Source organism: Barbus barbus (genome assembly GCF_936440315.1).
Source record: "Barbus barbus genome assembly, chromosome: 49".
Taxonomy (NCBI): domain Eukaryota; kingdom Metazoa; phylum Chordata; class Actinopteri; order Cypriniformes; family Cyprinidae; genus Barbus; species Barbus barbus.
Genome location: NC_136727.1, coordinates 12980070 through 13004577, shown reverse-complemented (window position 1 = coordinate 13004577; position 24508 = coordinate 12980070). Strand labels below are relative to the sequence as shown.

Sequence of the window (24508 nt, the reverse complement as noted above, 5' to 3'; positions counted from 1 at the left end):
ACTTTGAATCCTGTGTTTAAAGTTACCTTTTTCCATGCAGTGATGAATGAGGACCTTGAGGGGAAAATGTTTGTAATCATATAAAAGTTCATATTGATTCAATTTAAATAGGTATTCATTATATTTATATGAACGATATTAACATAAGGAACACTTTAAATCTTTAAATGTATATTGTATTATTGATTACTTACAATAACGTTGGAGCAAATAATTTTCAACAGATTCATCCTAAGAAACAAAATACTCAAGTGACACAAGTGTAACTTTTTAACTAAAACAAAACTAACATGAAAAAATAACTAGCAGTATCAAACACTTTCAACGAAAGTTTACTTCAGTTCATCTCGAGCAGAAACGTTAAATATTCATGAATATGTAACTTATATAAAACTTAATAAAAGGTCAATTACCTGATATGAGGTAAAGTTATAGTCAGAAGTCATAAATGTAATATTTTATCTCGAAGAGTAGTTTAGCAAACGCTTTCCGTTGAAAGTGTTGTGACTCCGAGGAACTCTTGAGTGAGATCATCATGAGAAGCAGCGCGCGCCTCCCGCTCTACAACAGAGAGCATTTCCCGCCACTCCCCTCACCAGCAACACAGCTTTTATATTTCAGTTAATAAAAGCGATAAACTCCGTTTTAGTCGGAGTGGTCGGTTCTAAATAATATATTTTAATTTATGAAATGTATTTAAACGATTGTTTATGGTGTAAAGAAATCGATTTTTGGCCCCCGTTTGGGCAAAACAGTGGGGATAACCTGAAATAAGAAAAATATAGCATCTCAAATGACACTATTTTAACACAACTTTATTTTAATTTAAAATAACTTGAACATAGCTTATATTAAATAATAAAGTCATCTTGTGGCCCCCAAGGTTATTATAGTTAACTAAAAAAAAAAAAATGCAATTTGAAATAAAATAAACATTAACATGGAAATAAAACCTTTTATAATTATAAACCTTAAACTTCTTTTATCTAGTTGCCAAAGCAACACTCATTTTCATTTCATTTAACTTGATGTACTAAAAACTATATAGTTAAAATAAAATAAAAACGTATTAAAATGAGGACCCTTGAATGTAAACCACTCACGTGAAGAATACTTTACATTAAGTAAAACATGTCATACAACACATATCTGTAATGAAACTCAAATAAAAATACAAAACAATGTTACTTTGTCAATGAGCCATTTTCCAACAGATTCCAGTTACAGTATGACCAAGATTTAAAATTGTTTTAATTATATAGAAACACAGAAAAGGCATGCAATGTGCAGTATGTTTAAATAGAACACCAGACTTCTTGTCCCAGTGAGTGTTTATTACTGAAAGTATAAATTAGTGTGGAACAATTACATGATCCAGAGTAAATGTCACTGCAAATGCTAAAAATCTCCATGCAAATGATATGAAATATCAGTGCGCCCAAGCCTGTGCAAAGGTTTCAAGTGCAAAAATATATTCAGAAGTAGTATTTTTTCTGCATGAGTTACAAAAAGACTTAGGTGCTTGATCACTTCCAAAATACACAGAAACCAATCTTCATAAGTTATATTCTTAAGCCCTTCTTTAGAATCCTACAGTTAAATCTAGAGGTCGTACAAAATTTGCAGACAAACTGTTGTAGGCCTGAATGAGTGCATACTGTAAATACATCAAAATGAAAAGTGAGCCAAATTTAGCATTAACCATTATACCAAATACAGTTATATACATAACTAGTGCCCCTTCAGTCTGCGGCTATCCAAAATCACACCCAGCGGGCGTCTCTGGAACACGTGCTAATGCTTGAAGAAAGAGAATACACAACTTTAGGGACGGTTCGATTTCTGCTGCCATAACCTGGTTGAACAAACTGTCCGTCTGTGTCCAGCGTCTGTACTCCATCTGTGCTTTTATCGAATGCTGCTGTCAAAGCCTGCAGCGTCAAGTGCACTTGATCTCGGGCAGCCATAATGTTCTTCTCACATGGAAGCCGAAGACTGTCGGAACGTCTTCCAGGTATTTCACGCGGAACACCGTTGATGACATCATCAATTGTCTTGGACAGAGACTGGATCATCTTACTAAGGCCAGCGTCGCTGCCCCTACCTGTATTACATTAATGAAATGAAGACATGTCACATATGTGTCATAGCGGAGAAGTGTTTCATATGAATGCTATTGTGGAAAGATTGCTGTACCCTTTAGAGAGCGCAACAAAGACGAGTGGAGATCTTTGATCGCCCGGTTCAGCGCGAGGAGTTTAGTGGTGGTGTTCTGAATTGCACACAAGTCCAAGCCTTCATCATCCTCTGAACGATCCTCAGAAGAGCCTGACCTCTCCTGTGAAAGAGCAGATGTACACATGTCTTAAAGAGAAAGTTCACCACAAAAACTCAAACAAAACAAACCAAACAAAAACTAAATTTAAAAATTAAAAATATAAAAAGCAAAACCAGACCAAAAGCACACCAAACAAAACCAACCCCCAAAAAACAAAATGACAAAAAAACAAACAAAAATTAATAATCCAATGCAAAAACAAACAAATTCACAAAACAAAACTAAAACAAAAATATAAATAAAAACAGAAGCTAAATATAAAAACTAAAAAACAAATTTAAAAATAAATAAAATAACCAAACCAACTAAAAAACCCCCCAACAAAAAACTAAAAACCCAAAAGCAAAATCAAACAAACCCACAAAACAAAACTAAAAAATTACAACTAAAAAAATTAATACAAACAAAAACTAATCATTAAAACTAAACAAAAACTATTTTAAAAAATAAATAAAAACCAAACCAGAGCAAAAACAAAAAACAAACTAAACAAAAACCCCAGAACAAGCCCCCCCACCACCACACCCGTCCCAAAAAAAAACAAATAAATACAAAATACATAAACAAAATAAACCAAAAACAGACCAAATAAAACAAAGCCAAACCAAAACCAAACAACCTCCAACCAAAAAAACAAACAGAAAATGCAAATAAAAACCAAACAAAAACTCTATAAATAATAAACAATTTAATATACATACATACTGTATAATTAAATATACACATTTATTGTTATCTTATTTGTTTCAGACCACAGGCTTTAGTTACAGTGAGTGGGTTTGAGAAATGATTTTTCCTTATCCCCGCATCCCATTCTCTTGCTGAACAATAACAACGAGCCTGTAGTTTGTGTATTGAATATAACAGCTACAGCCACATTAAGGTGACAGATGACACTCCACTCAAACCATTTATTTTGTAAAGAGCAAAATGACCCAAGACGTGCGATAAGACCGCTGAGGTTCGGCGTTTTACAAGCATTGTTGGGCTGGTCTTCAATCCAAAACATTTTACACTCAATGACAAACAACAGCTGTTTGTAAGGCGTACCGACAAACAGCAACGGAAGTAGCTCTGCAGAGTGCTGGCGACATCCATTGCGCTGGATTTCTGAATCTGTGAAATATATTAGAATTTATATTATGAAATGATGTTACAGTTTACATTTATATCAGTTAATAAAGTATATATTTATAGTTCAATATTAACTGGATCAATAAAGATTCCATTTTATCAAGTAATTTATTTATTTAAAAAAAACTTACTAAGAACTTACTGGTAGATGAGCAGATGAAAGATCTCGATGCATCTCTGTGGTGATCTTCTGACCAATGAGGAGAAGATCAGTCACACTCTGACGAATCCCATCCCGCAAAGAATCCACCACTGACCTCTAAAGAGAAAGAGAATGGTGATGTATTTTTTTGATTCTGACTGGTTTTTAATGTCAAATCTACTATTGGGCTGTAAACAGCAGCTATTGCACAAGAAATACAGGTCCTTCTCAAAAAATTAGCATATTGTGATAAAGTTCATTATTTTCTGTAATGTACTGATAAACATTAGACTTTCATATATTTTAGATTCATTACAACACAACTGAAGTAGTTCAAGCCTTTTATTGTTTTAATATTGATGATTTTGGCATACAGCTCATGAAAACCCAAAATTCCTATCTCAAAAAATTAGCATATTTCATCCGACCAATAAAAGAAAAGTGTTTTTAATACAAAAAAAGTCAACCTTCAAATAATTATGTTCAGTTATGCACTCAATACTTGGTCGGGAATCCTTTTGCAGAAATGACTGCTTCAATACGGCGTGGCATGGAGGCAATCAGCCTGTGGCACTGCTGAGGTGTTATGGAGGCCCAGGATGCTTCGATAGCGGCCTTAAGCTCAGCCAGAGTGTTGGGTCTTGCGTCTCTCAACTTTCTCTTCACAATATCCCACAGATTCTCTATGGGGTTCAGGTCAGGAGAGTTGGCAGGCCAATTGAGCACAGTAATACCATGGTCAGTAAACCATTTACCAGTGGTTTTGGCACTGTGAGCAGGTGCCAGGTCGTGCTGAAAAATGAAATCTTCATCTCCATAAAGCTTTTCAGCAGATGGAAGCATGAAGTGCTCCAAAATCTCCTGATAGCTAGCTGCATTGACCCTGCCCTTGATAAAACACAGTGGACCAACACCAGCATCACTGACTGTGGGTACTTGACACTGGACTTCAGGCATTTTGGCATTTCCCTCTCCCCAGTCTTCCTCCAGACTCTGGCACCTTGATTTCCGAATGACATGCAAAATTTGCTTTCATCCAAAAAAAGTACTTTGGACCACTGAGCAACAGTCCAGTGCTGCTTCTCTGTAGCCCAGCTCAGGCGCTTCTGCCGCTGTTTCTGGTTCAAAAGTGGCTTGACCTGGGGAATGCGGCACCTGTAGCCCATTTCCTGCACACGCCTGTACACGGTGGCTCTGGATGTTTCTACTCCAGACTCAGTCCACTGCTTCCGCAGGTCCCCCAAGGTCTGGAATCGGTCCTTCTCCACATTCTTCCTCAGGGTCCGGTCACCTCTTCTCGTTGTGCTGCGTTTTCTGCCACACTTTGTCCTTCCCACAGACTTCCCACTGAGGTGCCTTGATACAGCACTCTGGGAACAGCCTATTCGTTCAGAAATGTCTTTCTGTGTCTTACCCTCTTGCTTGAGGGTGTCAATGATGGCCTTCTGGACAGCAGTCAGGTCGGCAGTCTTACCCATGATTGCGGTTTTGAGTAATGAACCAGGCTGGGAGTTTTTAAAAGCCTCAGGAATCTTTTGCAGCTGTTTAGAGTTAATTAGTTGATTCAGATGATTAGGTTAATAGCTCGTTTAGAGAACCTTTTCATGATATGCTCATTTTTTTAGATTTTTTCATGAGCTGTATGCCAAAATCATCAATATTAAAACAATAAAAGGCTTGAACTACTTCAGTTGTGTTGTAATGAATCTAAAATATATGAAAGTCTAATGTTTATCAGTACATTACAGAAAATAATGAACTTTATCACAATATGCTAATTTTTTGAGAAGGACCTGTATACCCACGTTGTTTATGATTTCTGAACCATGTTCAGTCAAAAGAAGATTAGTCCCATTCACTGTCGCCAGAAAACCGATGGTTTTGAGAGCCGCGTTCATACACTCTGCAACCCTCCTCTGGGCCTCTGTTACCATGGAGGAGATCTCAGAGTCACAGCCCTGAAAGACCAAAACACAGAAAGACCAACACTCTTGTAAGGCTTTTACCGAAAATTCCAAAGTTGATAAATACTTATTTTTAAAGTTTAAATTCTTTAAAACAACTTCTGTTTTTTAAATGTATTCTATCGTTGCATTTGTAAATGCATTTTACTATTAGATACTTAAGTAGAGGCAATTTAAGCCAATATATAATCAGGTGAGAAATCAAATAAATTGATTATCAGATGCCTAAATGATGATAAATTTACAAGAAGAAGAAGAAAAATGTTATTTAATTAATAAAATAAAATAAAATAAATGTATACAACTGATTAAATTCGTTTCACTGCTAGATTATAGACAGACAGGCAGACAGATAGATGTAAATGTAAGCCACTCAGTAATCAGTTCAAATGCAAGTAAAAAATATGAAATGTTTAAATGTTTGTAAATAATAATAATAATATTAACAGTTATTTAAAGAAATTACACAATTAAAATTAAAGAATTTTTTATTATTAAGAATTTCTTTCATTCGTTTCTTTGCTTAAAGAACACTGTATTATTATTATTGTTGTTGTTGTTGTTATTATTAATATATTTACCAACATTTAGACATTCTGTTATATATTTATTTGATAGAAACTGATTGAGTGGTTTAAATTTGCCTGTACGTAGTAGTAAAATGGATTTGTTAGTCAGTTGTATACTTTAATATTTCTTTAAATTTTGTTTATTAATTATTTGTTTAAAGAAATATTAAGGCATACAACTGACTAACAAATCCATTTTACTACTACGTACAGGCAAATATAAACCATTAAATCAGTTCAAATAAAAAACTGATAATATCAAAATGTTAATAAATACATTCATTATAATTATTATTTTTATAAATGCCTTTAAATAATTAAATATTTAATTCATCTAAATTAAAGAAAAAATATTAACATCACTAATAAATAATAATTACATTATTTTGATGAGGATATTTCATTTTTATTATTTTTTTTATTAATTGACTATGAACTGTAATGAGCACCTGAATGAGTAACTGAAGGTAGCCTCCAATTTTCTTGACATCCGTCTTGAGCTCCTCAGCTCTCTGAGACACTAAATCAGTGCTGGGCTTAATGCTGGAGACCCAGTGCATGGTAATGAACACAGCCCTTTCAACAGCAGACGTGGCCTTCACTAGATGAGTCTGGGCTTCAGTACTGCAGACAAACACTGTTCACACACACAAACAGAACAAAATGAGGCTCTTTGTGTAGCGCTGTGATGACACAGGTCTTGTGCATTCATATTGAGCTGAATTTTGACACTGATGAATGGCTTTGTTGATTTAGGCTTGTTAAAAACTCTGATGCTTACAGTTCTCCTGACTGTTGTCGTCAAGGCGCTCGTAGAGGTCTGCGATGGACCTCCCGGCGCGGTAAATCGCCAGCAGGTCTAGAGTCAGTTTGTCACCCAAGCTTTCGCTCTCCTCTGTTGACTGGCAGGAGCGCAGACGAGACACGGCAGAGCCAATCATATCTTTGCAGATGGCTGGGAGGGCGGAGTCAGAAGTGCTGCAATGCAGAGAGGGGGGCTTGTTCATCAGCCCTAAAAAGACACAGAATATCAAAGTTACTTAATATTTTCCAGTGGGAAACAGTCATGTTTCTTAAAAAAAAAAAAAAAAAGTAATCTTTTATTCTAGTATAATTTTTTATTTCAGTATTATTTATGTACTTTCAGTTTTTATTTTAATTTAAGTTTTAGTAAGTTTGTTGTCTTTATATTTCTATATATCTTTAATTTATTTTTATTGTAATACTGTATTTAGTTTTAATTGTAGTACTAATTTTACTTTGTTCTATATTAGTTATACTAATGTTCATTTAATTTCAGCCTTGAATAAAACAAAAACAAAACTCCAAATAAAAACAAAACAAGTGAGATGCTACAAAAAAATAAAACTAAACAAAAACAAATACAAACACAAACTAAATTGATTATACAGCTATGCATTCCATGAACTTCTTAGCTGGTAAAACATCTATGTGTTGAATCACCCAATAATAAAATGTGACATTCTGTAGTTTTGTCTCATATTCATCTTTTAATCATATTTGTAAATGTCTTGACTCCACAGCCAACAGAGCAATTTTGTCTTTACTGTTCCAATACTTTTGGAGGGCACTGTATATCCATATAATATAAAGGCTACTTTACCAGTGGACTGTGAGGGAGCACAGTGTAGGCTTTGAATGGGGTGCACTCGGATCTCATATAGACGTCCAGAAATCCTCCTGCTCTTCAGCAAACTTCTACTCCTGAGCCACAAGAAACAGAAAATAAGAGATACAGATACATTTGAACTTATATCCTGCCTTAAACCACCAATATCAGTCAGATAACACTGCTTCCTTAACAGATACTTACATGATGTACACCTTTTAGTTTACTGCTCATCCAAAAGGACAGAAAGACAAGAGAGGAATTCAAGATGTGAAAAGTTAAGGAATATCTATGAGCTGGCTGTAGTTACATACTCTTGTAGGCAAAGAAAATGGGTTAAAATGCTCCAGGAATGTTTGTTTCCATAGGGCTTGGTTTATAAAAAGAAAAATATCATCATGGTGGAAGACAATAACCAGTGTTGGGCACAAAGTATACTTCTGTTCTTTCTTTCTTCAATACAGAAGTACAGAGATCTGAAGAGGAGCATCATGAACTCAATAAGACGACTAATAAATTCAAATACCTTCTGCGAGAGAAAGATGAGGTTGAGGAAGAGGCGGATAGGTCTGGTTCCCACACATCATTAGGGTCGTAAAACACATCGTCATCTTTAGAGGCACTCTCCCCCTACAGCCAATAAACATCAGACTTGATTTAGCCGCAGATTCTTTTACGATAATAAGTGCAAGTGCCAATACTACATGCTTCCTGCTTTTACTGGGTAATTACAAGGAAATAAACAGGCTTCAAATGGCCTCATATATTATTGCATTCAAATAACTAAGCTCTTCGTTAAATACTCAGCACTTTGTTCAAATCAAGTGTGGCGCAAAGTTTCCATGTCAAGTAAAGAGGTACACAAAAATAAAATAAAACAAACATAAAAATAAAACAAAGCTAAACTCTAAATATAATGAAAAAAAAAGACAAAAAACTAAACTTTATAATGTCAAGTATGGGTGGGCGATATGACCAAAATCTTATATCACAATAGGAGTAATTTTATTTCACGATAACAATATTCATCACACTATAATTATTTTTCACTTTAATAAGGTTATGATATCAAAATCTTTGAAACCATAGAATTTTCATAATTTGTCACCAGTGTCAAGATCACAGAAAAACTAATACAAGCCCAAAAAAAGAGAAAAACAAGCTCACTGAAGACAAGCAAAGTCAGTGATTAAATAAAAATAATTACAAGCAATAGGACAAAAATCTACAATAAATAAGAAATGCTGCATAATAGGGATGCAAAAATACAGTTAGCCCATGGTTCAATACATACGTCGGTTTTTTAACCACGGTTTTCAGTTCGGTTCTGATGGCATGGCACATCAGAGTGTTTTTAGCAACAAATTAACAGCAAAAAAACTCTTGTAAACCGGAACAGCGTGGTTTATTTTATTTCTACTTAAAATTCCTTTTGAGAGAGGTATCCTTTTTGAGATTTTTACCCAAAATTGAAGGGATTGGCCATTATTGAGGGCTATAAACACATGAAATGTGTGTTTCATTCATACTGGACACAAGAGGGCGCCTTGCGCAGAAACTCCACTTATGCATCACAGAAATAACAGAACTGATGACGTTCCAGGAAATCCCTAATATGGATAAAGGCATTGCTGTCACTGTAACTGAATAAAAAGAAGATATAACGTCAAATGTTTTGAATGATGAAACATAAGGACAATAAATGCTCAGCTGCGACAATATGGTTTATTTGTGTTCTTCAAGCCATCTGGGGTATTGTCATAATGATAAAGTAAGTTATATTTGTAAGCCATTGCTAACTGACAGCTGTTATTACAGTATAGAATATATTTTCTGCCTAATTCTGTGATAAGAAGCCACATCACATCACAAAAAGAAGTTATTTCAAACACTCGACTGATGTTCTCTTTTGTTGGACAACAGGTTTAGAAACACTTATCATTGCAAGTCATTACAAAGACGATATGCTCGGCGTGTGTTACTTTTTCAAATGCACGTTATAAGCGGGGAAGCGTTTCCTCAACTCAGCATGTGAACTCACGGGCGCACACACAGCCAATTCTGAGAGAAATAAAACCCACGGAAATTAATTAAATGCAAAACCGAAAAACCGCAATTCACAAGTACATATAGACCCTTGGATGTCGTACCGAACGGTTCAATATTATATTGAAAATTGTGACATCCCTACTACATACATTGTGTAAATTAATCAAAAACACTGCATATTCTTTACGGTGTAAATTAAATATACATTTCTTCTTATTAAAGTTACAAAAGTGATTTAGTCAAGAGTAGTGAGAGATTTTCTCTCTGTTGTTTGATTAACAGGAATGACAGACAGCAGGAATATTAGACTGCTGTCACTTTAAGAACGAACACCCGGATCCGATTATACTGTTACACGTGCGTTTTCAGCCGTTTACTTTCACTTAAGACATGTTCACGAGGATACTTGCAATCACGGGCATTTTGACACATACTGTAGGCTATAAGTATGTGTCAAAAACACTCACTTGATCACGCCATTTCATGTAGCATTTCATGTCCAAAATCTGTATTAAAATTAAAATCTGGTTAATTGTGTCTACCGGTATATCGCCCACCCCTAATGTCAAGTGACATGTTAAACAAAATTTGCTACAGAAAACAAATACACTAAACACACACACAAAAAAAAAAACAATAAAACACTAAATAAAATAAAAACAAAATAACAGACTCGAGCGCGTGGACTGTGTCAGAAAGTGAACGCACATCTGTATACTGTATCCAGTTAAGATAGCGGCAGGGATAGTCATTTCTATTTGCTTTTGACACAACACTCGCATTCAGCGTAATCAAGTCACCCATTAAGCGAATGGATGCCAGTGGGTGGGGCCTATTGTCAGAAGATGACTGCTCTCAAGGCAATTTTTATGCAAATGCTTGTGCCCAGGTGACCTCACCTTGTACCTCAGATCCAAAACGAGCCGTTTTTGGAGCTTGATTAAATAAATGCTTTGTTTATACTGAGGAGGACGTTTTAAGCTATGAAACTTGCAGGATGTTTGTGATGCCAAGACCTCATATATAACAAAAGATCAAGGCAAATTTGATTTCTCATGTCATGACCCCTTTAAACCAATGACTACCTAGCTACAAAAACAGAAACCAAATCAGCGGAGAAAAAAAAAAGTGTTTGCCACACATTGCTTGTTGTGGTTGCATCTAGTTAGAGACAAAACATGGATTAACACTGAAGAGGATATCATTTGTCGCTATATGACATCAAAAGGTTAGGACGCTGTGTACTTTGCTACAAAAATGCCACTGTGCAGCTCAAACAGCAAGTTTACAGCTATTAACTAGGTAAACATCTTTTATTCAGCCACCTGCTCAAGCTCCCTCATGGCAGCCAAGTTGCACTGGAACTTCTCCAGGCTCCAGAAGGTGGAAATTCCCAGTTTGGTATTCTGAACTTGGACCTGCAGTTGGGCGTCTCCACCCTTGCTCTCTTTATCGGCCGCCTCATGTCTGTAATAAAAACACAAATTCATGTCTGATTCCATCCTAACACTTTAATGTTCAATAAATCAGAATTACTCACATATCAATAAATTGACTAAACTCTCACTTTTCTGGTCATTAGTGATTGCTGGATAGGGATTTTTTAATATATATATATATATATATATATAAAAAAGCCGTACTCACAAAGAGCAATTTGTAGCCGACTAACACTCCATAATAGGGGGGGGGGGGGGGGGGGGGGGGGGGTTTAGCAAAGATGTTGATCCAGGAACATTAAGTCCATTACTCCCACTAAATAACTGTACCTGCTAAAGACTGTGTGTTTTCTGAGTTTAGCACTGATTTTGTTTGCTTCTTCAATCATCAAAGACAGCTTCAAGGCATCCCACTGTGGGTAGGCTGTAAACATTGAACAAACATATGGTGAATTACACACCGCTAAGAACATCACTGATGGAAAACCCCATGTGTTTTCAATTTAAAATGTGCATGTACCCGTTTTAGGGGTCTGGGTCATTTTAAGAGCACGTTTTCTCTCAATCTGAGCAAGATCTTCTGCAATCTTCCTCTTCTCTGCTTCAAGCGCCTCTACAATCTTAGCATGCCTGATATCATGATCAGCCAATGCCTATGGAAAACATTAAGTCACAAATTAAAAGATGAAGTTATCTTCTGTATAAACTTGCTATATAAAGAAACTAAATAATATAAGTAAAAACTAACAAAATAATATAACTATAACTAAAGTACATAAAAAATACATAATACAGAAATAATATAACTATAAAGTAATATAATATAAAGTAAATAGACCAACTAATATAAAATAAATAAATAAATGAATAACATAACTAACTGAACAAATAAACTGAAAATATTCAGAATAAATATCTTAACTAAAACAACTAAAAAAATTATATAAATAAAACTGAATAAATAATTAACCCTAACTGAATAATTTTCATATAGCCAACTAACTAAACATAAGATCAGGTAACTAACTGAATAAGTAAAACTAAGTAAATATTACAACTATAGCTAAATTAACTAAAATAAAATAACTAAACAAAATTAATAACTAAAACTAACCAAATAAATATTATACATAAACATAAATAAATAAACACGCACACACACACACACACACACACACACACATAGACACATACATACATACATACATACATACATACATACATACATACATACATACATACATACATACATACATACATACATACATACATACATACATACATACATACATACATACATACATACATACATACATACATATATGTGTATGTATATGTATATGGACCATGGTTTCAGCTACAAATCTTATTTACTGTTCTCTACTGAAGAAAAAAATGTGGCCAGAGGGTGAGTAAATTTACAGCAAATTAAAATTTTTGGGTGAACTATCTCTTTAAGAAAGAGAAGAGCATCAATTTTGATTTTTACTGGTCTTTCTGTACCTGTCTAGTAACCTGGGCCTCCATCTGCAGACGTCTCTTATGGGTGGTGACTTGCTGCTCCAGCAGACTCTTTGCTGTCTGCAGTTGCTCAATCTGGCTGACGACCCTCTTTTTATGCAGCTCCTGCTCTCTCTTGCGTTCACTCTCCTCCTCCTGAGGAAGCGTTTGATTAGCTGGAGTCACACAAGCTACACACAGACACGTCTTCTAACAGCTTACCAGTTCTCGCTCCAGAGCTTTGATCCTCTCCTCGTACTGACTCTTCTGCTCGCTCAGCTCTTTCTGTGCCATCTCTTTTGCCACCTGAATACCCTGCATCATCTCCTCTTTGGCCTTCAACTGAGCCGCCTCGATCTCTGCTTCAAGCCTGTGAAGAAAAATTAAGAATGGACAACTCAACATATGCTTTGGCCTTCTTTATTAACATTTTCTTTGATTTATGGCGGGTAATTTTACAGTTCTTTCACAAGAGATCCTGTAGAGGTAAATATGGGGCTTGTACTCACTGAGCTCTCTGAGCCGACAGCAGCTCATTTTTAGCGAACTCAAAGTCCTTCTGACCATCTCCACTGTTCCAACAGGACGCGCGCTTCCCGCTCTGAACCTCGGCGGGGTGGTTGAACCGAAAGTAGTGATCTCCTCCAAGAATCACACGGTCTCCCTGAAATAAAAAGTGAATAAACAAACAGTTTGATGATTTATGGGGAGGATCACAGAACATTTGAGAAGTTTGCAACCAGAGTCGCGGCAGGAACTCACGTGGTGGAGAACGGTGCACTCAGACACAAGATGTCCATTCACGAAGGTCTTGGCGTTTGGCATCGGTTTAATGCAGATGGTCTCTTTCACACTGGAGATGACACTGAAAACGCAATTAAAAACAATAAGACATATTGGAAAATGTATTGATCGATATTAGATATTTAACTTTTTGTGCACAACATTTACATTACTTTTGTCATCATGCTAATATTTGAAGCACTAATAATTTAGGTGAAGGTAATCTTCAAAATCAGCAAACCCCCAAAATGAATATCCATTTTTCATACTGTACATTAAAACATTTTAGTTTAATCTCTTTTTTTTTTTTGATGTGTGCGCGTGTAATTTTTTTAACATCAGCCATTTATCATTATCATACCATTTAACATTAAAAGACATTTCCTATATGTCAGCAAATATGTAAGCAGTTTTATTTTTAATGCCGATTTTGTCATTTTTTAAGCTAAAAGACTCATTGTTATTGTATGGAGAAAAGAACGCCCAGCACATTATTCAAAACATCTTCCTTTGTGTTCTTTGGAACAGTGTTATTTATACTATTATTAGTATTTATTAAAAAAATGTATTTATTATTATTATTTAGTCATTTAGCAGACGCTTTTATCCAAAGCGACTTACAAATGAGGACAACAGAAGCAATCAATTGTATTATTAAAACAACTAAAAACAGATCCAAAATTAAAAGCAAAAACTTTATAAATACTACCTATACACATTTTAAAAATAAAGAAATGAAATAAAAATGACAAATGCATACAACAAAATTTCAAAACATTTAAATGAAAAACAAAAAAATAAAGCTAAAAACTATTCAAAATATTAAAGAACAAAAGGTATAAGAGTATAAGGTATAAGCGTTTCCTAGCATTTCTTTACACTGTTTTCTGATGGCGCTTGAACACACTTTCCTTATTTTTTCACAACAAATGGCCAAGCAAGCGCAGACACTGACAAGATATGCGAGACAGAACGAGACCAAACGTGATATCAGCACATCTCATTTTAAAGCGGCTGTCTCTCTCAACTGTCAAATACCGCTACAACCTGAATGGATGCTACTGATACTACCTCTAGTAGCTTAATTGGATTTAACAGCCATACATGTTTGAGCGTGCAAGTTCATAATGTAATTGTAGACAGGCTAAGACCCGGGTATCCATTCACCCTAGAACCGTCCCTACCTAGAATCTGTATATCTAACAACACAGACATTCAAAAAGACAAACTAAGAAGTTGACCTCTCAACATAGTTGTTATAGTGTTAGGGGCGGGGCCACGCTCGGTGGCTCCTTTGCGTTTTCGAGCCACCGTTTTAGCCCCGCCCAAAAAAACCTGAACACAGAATTGGTGAAAAATTGTTTAACTTCACAATTCAGTACTACATAGTTCAGAGTCTTTGTAATGCATTTCAGCAATAAATTTCTAACATTTGTAATGTGTTTAGAAACGATTCTCAGAATTCTTTTTACACGGACTTTAAGTAATTTTAGTACTTCAATTTAACCATTTCAGTTCTATGTCAGTTGCCAAGTTAATTTTGTATTTTTTAAGCTTAGGTATTTTATCTAATATTAATATTTTATTTCAGTTTTATTTCATTACTGAAAATGATTTTTTAATCGTTTTAGTTGAAGGGGTAGTTCACCCAAAAATGCAGATTCTGTCATCACTTACTCACCCTCATGTCGTTCCAAATCTGTATACATTTTTTCTTCTACTGAACCAAACAGGTGACGGTAGCCATTGACTTCAATAGTATGGAGGAAAAAAATACTATGGAAGTCAATGGCTACTAGCAAATGTTTGGTTACCAACATTCTTCAAAATATCTTGTTTAGTGTTCAACAGAAGAAAGAAACTCAAGATACAGATTTGGAACGACAAGAGGGCGAGTATATAATGACAGAATTAGCATTTCTGGCTAAACTATTCTTTTAAATGTACAAATCCAATCAGTTTTAAGATGATTTAAACAAATCAAAATGAAGTGAATGATGGAGTGGTAGTAGACTGTGGACCGTCTCACCAGTGCTCATCGGCGATGAGAGCTCCAGACAGCTGGATGTCGTGGGCCGACTCAGACTTGAGCTTGCCGACCTTGGTCTCGCCCTCTTTAATCATGTACAGCAGCATCTCTGACAGCTGCGGATCCTCATTCAGGTTCACAAGGTTAGGCAGCCGATTATCCACTTTAAAGGTGACGCCGGCGCGCTGAACGAGGTACAGCGAATAAACAGATGAACAAAGTGAAGAAGAAAGAAAACGACCATGAAACCCATTTGAAAAGCTCATCGATCCATCACACGCTGAAGTCTGACTGTTATTTGCGAGTGTGAGGTGAATCATTACCTGCAGCTCTTTGGTTTCTTCACGCTTCCTCCTCTCTGCCTCTTCCAGTCTTTCTTTCCAAGTTCTGCACATATTGAATGACACAAAGATTGTAAAACCTTGATAGGTACATAATTTAAAAACATCCGTCAAAGGACTATTCAGTCTTTTGTGTGTAAAACGTTTTAACACACTAACTGCAAGTATGTGACAAAGTTTTATATTACAATAAAATTAGTGCTGTCATTAATCGCATCCAAAATAAAAGTTTTTGTTTACATACAATAATCTATGTGTGTACTGTGTATATTTTGTATGTACAGTGCCCTCCAAAAGTATTGGAACAGTGAGGCCAATTCCTTTATTTTTGCTGTAGACTGAAAACATTTGGGTTTGACGTCAAAAGATGAATATGAGATGAGAGATTAACATTTCAGCTTTTATTTACAGGTATTTTCATCTGGATCTGATGCACAACTTAGAAGATAGCACCTTTTGTTTGAACCAATATTTTTGGAGGGCACTGTATATATAAATACACACACATACAGTATATATTTTGAAAATATTTACATGTATATATTTAATTTATATAATTTATATTATAAATAAATATGTTTAATATATAAATGTAACATTTTTCTTAAATATATACATGCATGTGTGTGTATTTATATATACATAAATATACACACTCATATATTATGCAAACAAAAACTGTTATTTTGAATGCGATTAATCGTTTGACAGCACTAAATAAAATATAACAAAATCGATTTAAAATGATTATATGGTTTGTATATAATCTAATTTTAAAATAGTTTTGAATACATAAAGAGAATTCATCAACCTTATAAAATGAAATATTCCATGTATTCATCACAGAATATAAAAATAATGGGAATTATAATCAAATTACTTTTCCATCTGAACAGCTTTCCAATGATGTCGGTATGATGTCATGGGCTGGGAGAACAGCCAAACAGGTTTCAACCCTCTTAGCATCTCATTTACTGTGAGCTGCGACCACAGCAAACTACACAGTGATGGCCAGGAAATGTGTTTTCCAAAACCTTCCCTAACCTCAAACTAAACCTGGCTACGGGACGGGAATTTTTGCACTTTAAAGGAATGAGAAGCATCAGAAAAGTTGCCGTTTTGTTTGAGGCAGGTTACTCCTGAACTCTTCTATATTTTAGTAAATATTTCTGTGAATATTGGCTTTTGTTATTACAGTTCTTCAAATAAAGGTAAAGGATTAAAATTCATTATATCTTGTGTTCACTTCAAGAAGAAAAATTATTATTTTAAAAAGCTTGATTATTTTTATCTACATTACTGTCTAAAAGCTAAGGGTTGATAAGATTTTTTTTTTTAAGGAGAAGTCTCTTATGCTCACAAGTCTGCATTTACTTAATCAGAAAGACAATAAAAACAGCAAGACTGAAATATTCTTAGAATTTAAAATAACTTTTTTTGTATTTTAACACGTTAAAATGTAATTTTTTCCTTAAGTGTCACATGATCCTTCAGAAATCATTCCAATTAGGGGTGGAACGGGCGTGAAAACTTTTGAACAGAATGAAGAGGAGTACATTTTTCTTGTTTTGTCTAAATATCATATTTATTCATTTAGTACTGCCCTTCAGAAGCTACAGAAGATATGGACATGTTATCCAGAAGACAAATTAAGTTAAATTTACCTTGATCTTCAAATTCAAAGTTTTCACGCCCTGGCTCTTAATGCATGGTTTTTCCTTCTGGAGCATCAGTGAGCGTTTGAACCGTCTGTAATAGTTGCATTTGAGTCCCTCAGTGTGGAAAGATGAATCTCAAAATCATACAGTCATTGTTGGAAAGGGTTCAAATACACAAAAATGCTGGAAAACCAAAGAATTTGTGGGACCTGAAGGATTTTTCTGAAGAACAGCAGGCAGTTTAACTGTTCAGGACAAACAAGGGACTCATGAACAACTATCACTAAACAAAAAAACAAGTTTTGGATCGTTCGGGTAACAACACAGTATTAAGAATCAAGTGAATGTAAACTTTTGAAAGGGGGGTCATTTTTAAAAATTCAACTATTATTTTCTCTTGTGGACTATATGTAAACATCTTTAATGTGAAATATCTTATTCAGGTTAGTACTAAATAAACAATAACATGCATTTTGTATGATCCCTCTTATTTTGGTAAAATATTTAACATTTTGCAGATTCTGGAAGGTGTAGGGCTGCAACAACTAATCGATAAAATCGATTATTATCGATTATGAAAATCATCGACAACGATTCTCATTATCGATTAATCGGGTCTGCCCACAGTGCACGTCCAACTTCAGCTGGTTAGTCAAATTACGGCACTGAATAATGCATTTCTATGGACAAAATGCATCTAAAAATAGTGGAGGAAACAGAATGAGATTCTGCCGGAGAAGCACGTGATCCAAGCTGCCCAAAACATGATAATTCTTTATTTTAAGCTTTAAGTTAATGCATAAGAGTAATGGCTTGCCCTGTCAGGCGCTTTGACAGATGCGTGTGCGTCCTCAGCGCAAAAACGTTCAGTTTACGGTCATATCCTTATCTATAAATGCCACAAATTCACGCGAGCATTTCCATTTTTGCATAAAGGTCCGTCCAGACAGTCTGTGTTAAGTTTAAAATACCGAATGAGCGCCGGCGCGGCGGGCGCGCGCACGCGCGTCAGACGGACAGAACACAGTAGAGAGGGAGACAATTAATAGGCTTTTCAGCGCAAACATATCTATTGTGCTGAATTATCTGTTGTTGAAAGTTAATTTAAGGTTTAAAATAAATTAAAATATTTTATGAGAGTAGGAACTTTAAAGGGATAACAGCGTGTAATTGTCTGTCTGAATATAAACATGAGACGCTCCATAACGGCCTTTTACAGGATAAAGAAATGACGAGGTGACTGTGATCAAAGTAGTTCCTGCAGAACATTACTCTTACCTGTTGGTTAACACTGAGTTTGTGTTTTTATTCGTCTTTATTATTATCTTTATTATTTTAATTTTTAATAGAGGTTTAAACTATATTAAATTTTTACAATGCTTAACAAATATATATATATATATATATATATATATATATATATATATATATATATATATATATATATATATGCTTTATTCTGATAACGCCTGCTTTCAACATTACAATTAATTCCCGAAAGACATAATCAAGTCTCTCCATCCATACTAGATTTCCCTCATTAAATATACTGTTAAATATCACTGAATCAATCAATTAAATATCACTGAATTAATGATGAACTGACTTTAACTAAAAAATTAAGGAGATAGTTCACCAAAAAATGAAAATTTGATGTTTAACTGCTTACCCCCAGGGCATCCAAGATGTAGGTGACTTTGTTTCTTCAGTGGAACACAAACCATTGACACTACTAATTGAGATTTTACATAGACTGTCAATGGTCCATTTGAGAGATAGCTGGTGGTAATGCACTTATAAGTCTGCGATCCACCGTAAAACAAGACGACGACGAAGCGTCACACGCCGGCTGTTATGTGAACGCGCTCAGGACAGTTGTGGGTGGATCAGCGGTAAAAAACACGATATAAATACTGTTCAGTTTCTTGCAAAGACCAATCGTTTCGTGTCTTAACACCTCAATGTATCGTCACTAGCCGCAGGATTTAATTTGGTTTTGTCTGTGTATGTTTTTTCTCACAAAGCTGTGAGTCCCATTGACTGCCATTATATGACTGACAAACAGCAACAGTTTGAATTAAAAATCTTCGTTTGTGTTCTACTGAAGAAACAAAGTCACCTACATCTTGGATGCCCTTGGGGTAAGCAGATAAACATAAAATTTTCATTTTTGAGTGAACTATCCCTTTAAGTGTTTACTTTTGTCCTCTTGCATTAATATGCACTATTGTCCTATTTAAAGCTGTTTTGACACAATCTGAATTGTTAAAAAGCGCTATATAAATAAAAGTGACATTTTTGATTTGAAAATCAAACGGGTTGTGAACAGCGCTTTCTTTTATTTTTCACTGTATAATGCGAGTCATAACCCTGAGTTTTGTAGTTTATATCCACACACCTGTGAGCCTCAGCCATTTCATGCTCCTGTTGAGAGAGTTTAGTCTTAAGAGAGGCGATCTCTTGCTGAAACAGTCTCATTTTCTCTGGCTCGATGCCTTGAGAGCTCATCTGAGCCGCGCGGAGCTTATCCACCTCTGCTTTCAGCTCTGGACAGAGATTCAGAAAATAGGAGTTATGTCACACAAATTCTTAATAATACACAAAAAAATAACCTATGTAAATAAAATAATAGTAAAATAAGATATTATTATTATTATTGCATATATATAAAAAATAATTCCACTTAACATAAGTAAAAAAACAGACATTTAAAAAATAAATAAATAAATAAACATAGACATTCCTGTCCGAGGCAGTACAGAACAGAAATCACTGAGGATGCCCTCTAGGGGAGAGGTGTGGCGCAGTGTTTTTCTAACACACCCCTCTTAACCAGTATGACAGCTTACAGACAGAAAACAGCTGAAACCGTTCCTGACCTCGGATCAGTTTGGCGTTGGTGTCCTCGTTGACTTTGGCTATGTTAATGATCATACGGGCCTGATGGGCATAGCGTAACGTGCTCAGGCTCTCCTCCATGTTACTGGCTGCAGGGCTCAGGGTGGCGATCATGGCCGTCTTGGAGTTTCCACCGAGGCTTTCCTTCAGTAACCTGAACACAAGAGGGAGCTGGAGCACTTCTGCTGCTTTTGTCAGCAAAAAATCCTGCATGTTGTGCCATATTTTACATTTAAGGAAAATGTAATAAATGTTGCTGGTATTGTTGTGCACAATTCATTAGTACCCATTTGTTAGTGCCCAACCTTTCGTTAAATGTTTATTAATTCCTTATTTTGGGAAATTATCATTTCATTTTTTAAATGTAATTTTGCTGCACTTATAAAACTATTTTCCCCTTTTTGCTGAGTAAACAAAGGCCACACTGGAGTGATATTATTATTATTATTATTATTATATAAGTTATATTTTACTTAATGTAACTACATAAATTAAATAATATAAATATAATTCTATTACTGTACATTTTTTTTTTTGGGGTAATTTTCAGCTCTTCTAAAATTATTTCCATTTTGGTCGAGCAAACAAACATATGATAAAATGTATAGACGCATCTAAAATAAAGGCAAAATGTATATTAACATTTTTAATTATTATATTTATGCAATTACTTTATAAACATTATTACTGTTGTTGTTATTACATAAATGTAATGTATGTAACTTAACTACAGAAATTGAATGTAAACAATACCATTTTATTATTTTATAAGAAAATTAACATTTTAAATGTAACTTTCTGTACTTTTAATAATATTTTCTACTTTTACTGGGTAAAGAAAGGCCACACTGATGTAATAAAATAATATTATGTAATAAAATGATATTTATTCATATTATCAATAATGCCAATAATTTTAACCAATCGTTTTATAGTTTACTCTAACAAAGAGTATTTCCTTCTCTTGAGGAAATACTTTAGAACAACTAGAAACAAAGAAAAAAAATATTTCTGTGTATTTCTAGGTATGAATGGGTGGGGGAATTAATTAAATTAAATAGAAATCACACTGAAATTACTTGACATCAGGGCCTTGGAAATGTATTACATTGCTGAAACTGTGTTGTTGTTTTAATTCAAACTAACAAAACTGCAATGAAATACAAAATAAATCAATAAAAATTCATTAAAAGAAAAGCTTCTCACCATGTGAGCACTGACTCTCTGTATGGGGTGAAGACTTTCTTTCTGCTCTGAGCCTGTTCTGAGAGTGACGAGATCACCTTTCCCAGCGTGAGCAAAGACTTGTTGATACTCGCTCCCTCCTGGGAAAAATAAATATATTCACATTACAAATGTGTCAGATTTAAGACTTCATGATGTATTGCATTATTTAGTAAAGTATTACAATCCAATTCATCGCTATTTAACATGTACAGAACAGTAAGAAGCAGAATGCACTGTGGGTAATCATAACACAGGATAAACAGAGCTACTGCATGCTGGATTACCCTGAGCCGGTCTCCACTGGTCTGGGCTGAAGTACAGCGCTCACTTCCTGCCAAATCCACCAGATTTATCCGGCTGGTGATGCAGTGATCGTGCTCCTCTTCCTCCACAAACTCCGTCTGTGCACATGAAAACACCATCATATAACTCAAACACATCATTAAATTATTCATATGTTGGCTGAAGTAAAAGTAGCATCTCACTGCAAATAAATCTGAGGGTCTTACTTTAGTTTGCGTCATGACCAGAGTGAAAACAGAGTGTGATCTGGAGCTTTTATCGTTCATGCCGGTGGCAGCCGTGGCTCTCTGTTTGTTACCGAGTGCAAGCCAAGTCTGTGAAAATAGGGGAGGGAAAATGTATTAATGGTATGAACAAATATAATATGTAAGGAAAGTAAAAAGTGAACAGACACCTTAAATTACCTGAATATCAGCATAAGATGTGACTACGTTCCTGAAAGAGAGCATAAAGATTAGTGACAGTGGCACACACAAAAAAATAACACAACAAGAGAGAAGAAATCAAAAAGAAAAAAAAAAAAAAAAAGTAAAACATTATAAAATAACAAAAATAAAATAAAATCAAGACAACCAAAAAAAAAACAAGATTAAAAAAAACTACAAAATAATAAAACCACAAGACAACAAAATAAACAAAAAAACAACAAAATTAAGTAAAACAAAAACAACAAAATAACAAAACAAATCACAACAAAAAACCACAAGACAACAAAATGACCCCATAAAATAACCAAAAACAAAATAGCATTAAAAAACTACAAGACAACAAAATAAACTAAAAAAATTATATTCCATGGCCATTGTAATCCTGGCATTTATATGAAATGTTTGCTTACGTGGACAGGTCTGCAACATAAGGCCCGTAGACAGGATGTTCTCTCACACGCAGCTGGAAAAGGCAAGAATTGCTGAACAGATCAATAAGGAAGACAAATAAACTACGAGACATTTGTAACATTTCGTATGTTTTATTGAATTGTTGCACTTACAGGCATTTTCTTCTGGTTTTGTTCGTCCTTTGCCACCAGCAAATCATGGATTTTCTCATTGTACACCTCAAAATAGCTCATCTCCAGATGGCAGGAGATCTTGAATATAAACAAAAATGCATTTAGAATGGTCAAACAAGCTATATTTATAATTCAACCATAAATTGTAAATTAATAATCATCATAGGGGGCGGTAACCTCTTTGGTTTCAGTTCTGGACAATCTTGAGAAAAGTTCCTTGCAGAATCTGGGAATTACGCCAACCTCTTCACCAAAACCCATCATACTAGAAAGCATCCAAAATGGCACTTTAAAAATATTGATCTGAATAGTTATTATTATTACTACATTTATTAAAAAAAATGTGGTTTCACAGAGAATCGTCACTTACGTGTAGGACTTTCCAGAACCTGTTTGGCCGTATGCAAAAAGACACGTGTTAAATCCCTCAAATGCTCTTTCAAGCAAGGGTCGAGCCAGTTTCTCATAAACCATCTGCTGACTGGCAAAACTTGCATCCGATTCATTGATGGAGCAAAAAGAGAAGTCAAAGGTAAATGTGTAGCTTTGTTTAGTATCTGGATGCTGCACAACAGTTTCTTGGTTGTTCATGAAGATCACCTGACGGGTTTTCTCATTCTTCTCCCTGTGGACACAAAAAAATTTAAAAAATTCACTTTTAGAACAGCAAGTGGCAGTTTACACAATAATATAAATATATAATTATATAAATAAATTATTATATATAGATAAATATTATAAAATGTTATTATTATTATATTATATTCTTATAACAATTAATATTATTACATAATATCGCAGTTTACCTCAAGAGGTCAAACTAAATACTAAAAAAAATATTACTTAAACATTAAAAAAATGAATAAAATTAAATGAATATTTTTAAATAAATAGCAAGTAGAAAATAGAGTATATTAAATAGAATATATCAGAATGGGTAACAGGGTTGACTGATTAATGCATAACTCAGTAAGACTTGGCCAGTTTAGGACTGCTGTTATTAATGTGATCATTTATACATTTCCAAAATAATATTTCCCAAAAATGAGAAACAATATTTGTTTGATATTTTTCTTTCAAATAAATTACATAAAAGGGTTAAACAATTAAGACTAATGAATGCTGTCAAAATTACAATATGCATAAAAATAAAAAAATATATATGTGATCATTATTTAGGATGCTTGTCTTACAGCTTTGCTTGAAAATTAATTAATTGCCTGGGTCTCACAATTTCATTATTATTTTTTTAACAAAAGGGGAAATCATGCAGTAATAAATATTATGTTTGTTGTAATTCAAATAAATTGTACATCAAATAAATTATAAACACACACACACAGATATCTACAGTATATCTATATATATATACATACACACATATAGATAGATAGATATAGATATATGTACATACATACATGCATGTATATATGTGTGTGTGTGTGTGTGTAGATAGACAAATTCATAAATCAAATACATTTTTAAAAGAATA

General features: G+C 34.4%; 2 protein-coding genes across 2 annotated transcripts in view; both read right to left on the bottom strand.

The window, feature by feature from the left end:
* Positions 1-556, bottom strand: part of LOC306867670 (adhesion G protein-coupled receptor L3-like) — a 101356-nt gene extending 100800 nt beyond the window's left edge. Inside the window, exons 1-3 of the mRNA XM_079413471.1 lie at positions 414-556; positions 195-231; positions 27-54 (exon numbers count right to left, since the gene is read on the bottom strand). Of these exons, the coding sequence (XP_079269597.1) occupies positions 27-54; positions 195-230 (64 nt within the window). The 5' untranslated portion in view covers position 231; positions 414-556. The remainder of the gene's footprint in view (positions 1-26; positions 55-194; positions 232-413) is intronic.
* A 250-nt stretch (positions 557-806) lies between these two features.
* Positions 807-24508, bottom strand: part of LOC306867428 (kinesin-like protein KIF14) — a 25127-nt gene continuing 1425 nt past the window's right edge. Inside the window, exons 2-29 of the mRNA XM_079413073.1 lie at positions 23387-23641; positions 23194-23281; positions 22996-23094; positions 22843-22895; positions 22409-22439; positions 22211-22318; positions 21986-22102; positions 21681-21799; positions 20456-20628; positions 19975-20122; positions 15901-15964; positions 15578-15762; positions 13528-13630; positions 13275-13429; positions 12988-13135; positions 12769-12921; positions 11786-11918; positions 11596-11689; positions 11152-11293; positions 8304-8407; positions 7772-7872; positions 6929-7159; positions 6597-6784; positions 5420-5572; positions 3615-3731; positions 3389-3454; positions 2197-2338; positions 807-2104 (exon numbers count right to left, since the gene is read on the bottom strand). Coding sequence (XP_079269199.1) covers positions 1764-2104; positions 2197-2338; positions 3389-3454; positions 3615-3731; positions 5420-5572; positions 6597-6784; positions 6929-7159; positions 7772-7872; positions 8304-8407; positions 11152-11293; positions 11596-11689; positions 11786-11918; positions 12769-12921; positions 12988-13135; positions 13275-13429; positions 13528-13630; positions 15578-15762; positions 15901-15964; positions 19975-20122; positions 20456-20628; positions 21681-21799; positions 21986-22102; positions 22211-22318; positions 22409-22439; positions 22843-22895; positions 22996-23094; positions 23194-23281; positions 23387-23641 — 3811 coding nt within the window. The 3' untranslated portion in view covers positions 807-1763. The remainder of the gene's footprint in view (positions 2105-2196; positions 2339-3388; positions 3455-3614; positions 3732-5419; positions 5573-6596; positions 6785-6928; positions 7160-7771; positions 7873-8303; positions 8408-11151; positions 11294-11595; positions 11690-11785; positions 11919-12768; positions 12922-12987; positions 13136-13274; positions 13430-13527; positions 13631-15577; positions 15763-15900; positions 15965-19974; positions 20123-20455; positions 20629-21680; positions 21800-21985; positions 22103-22210; positions 22319-22408; positions 22440-22842; positions 22896-22995; positions 23095-23193; positions 23282-23386; positions 23642-24508) is intronic.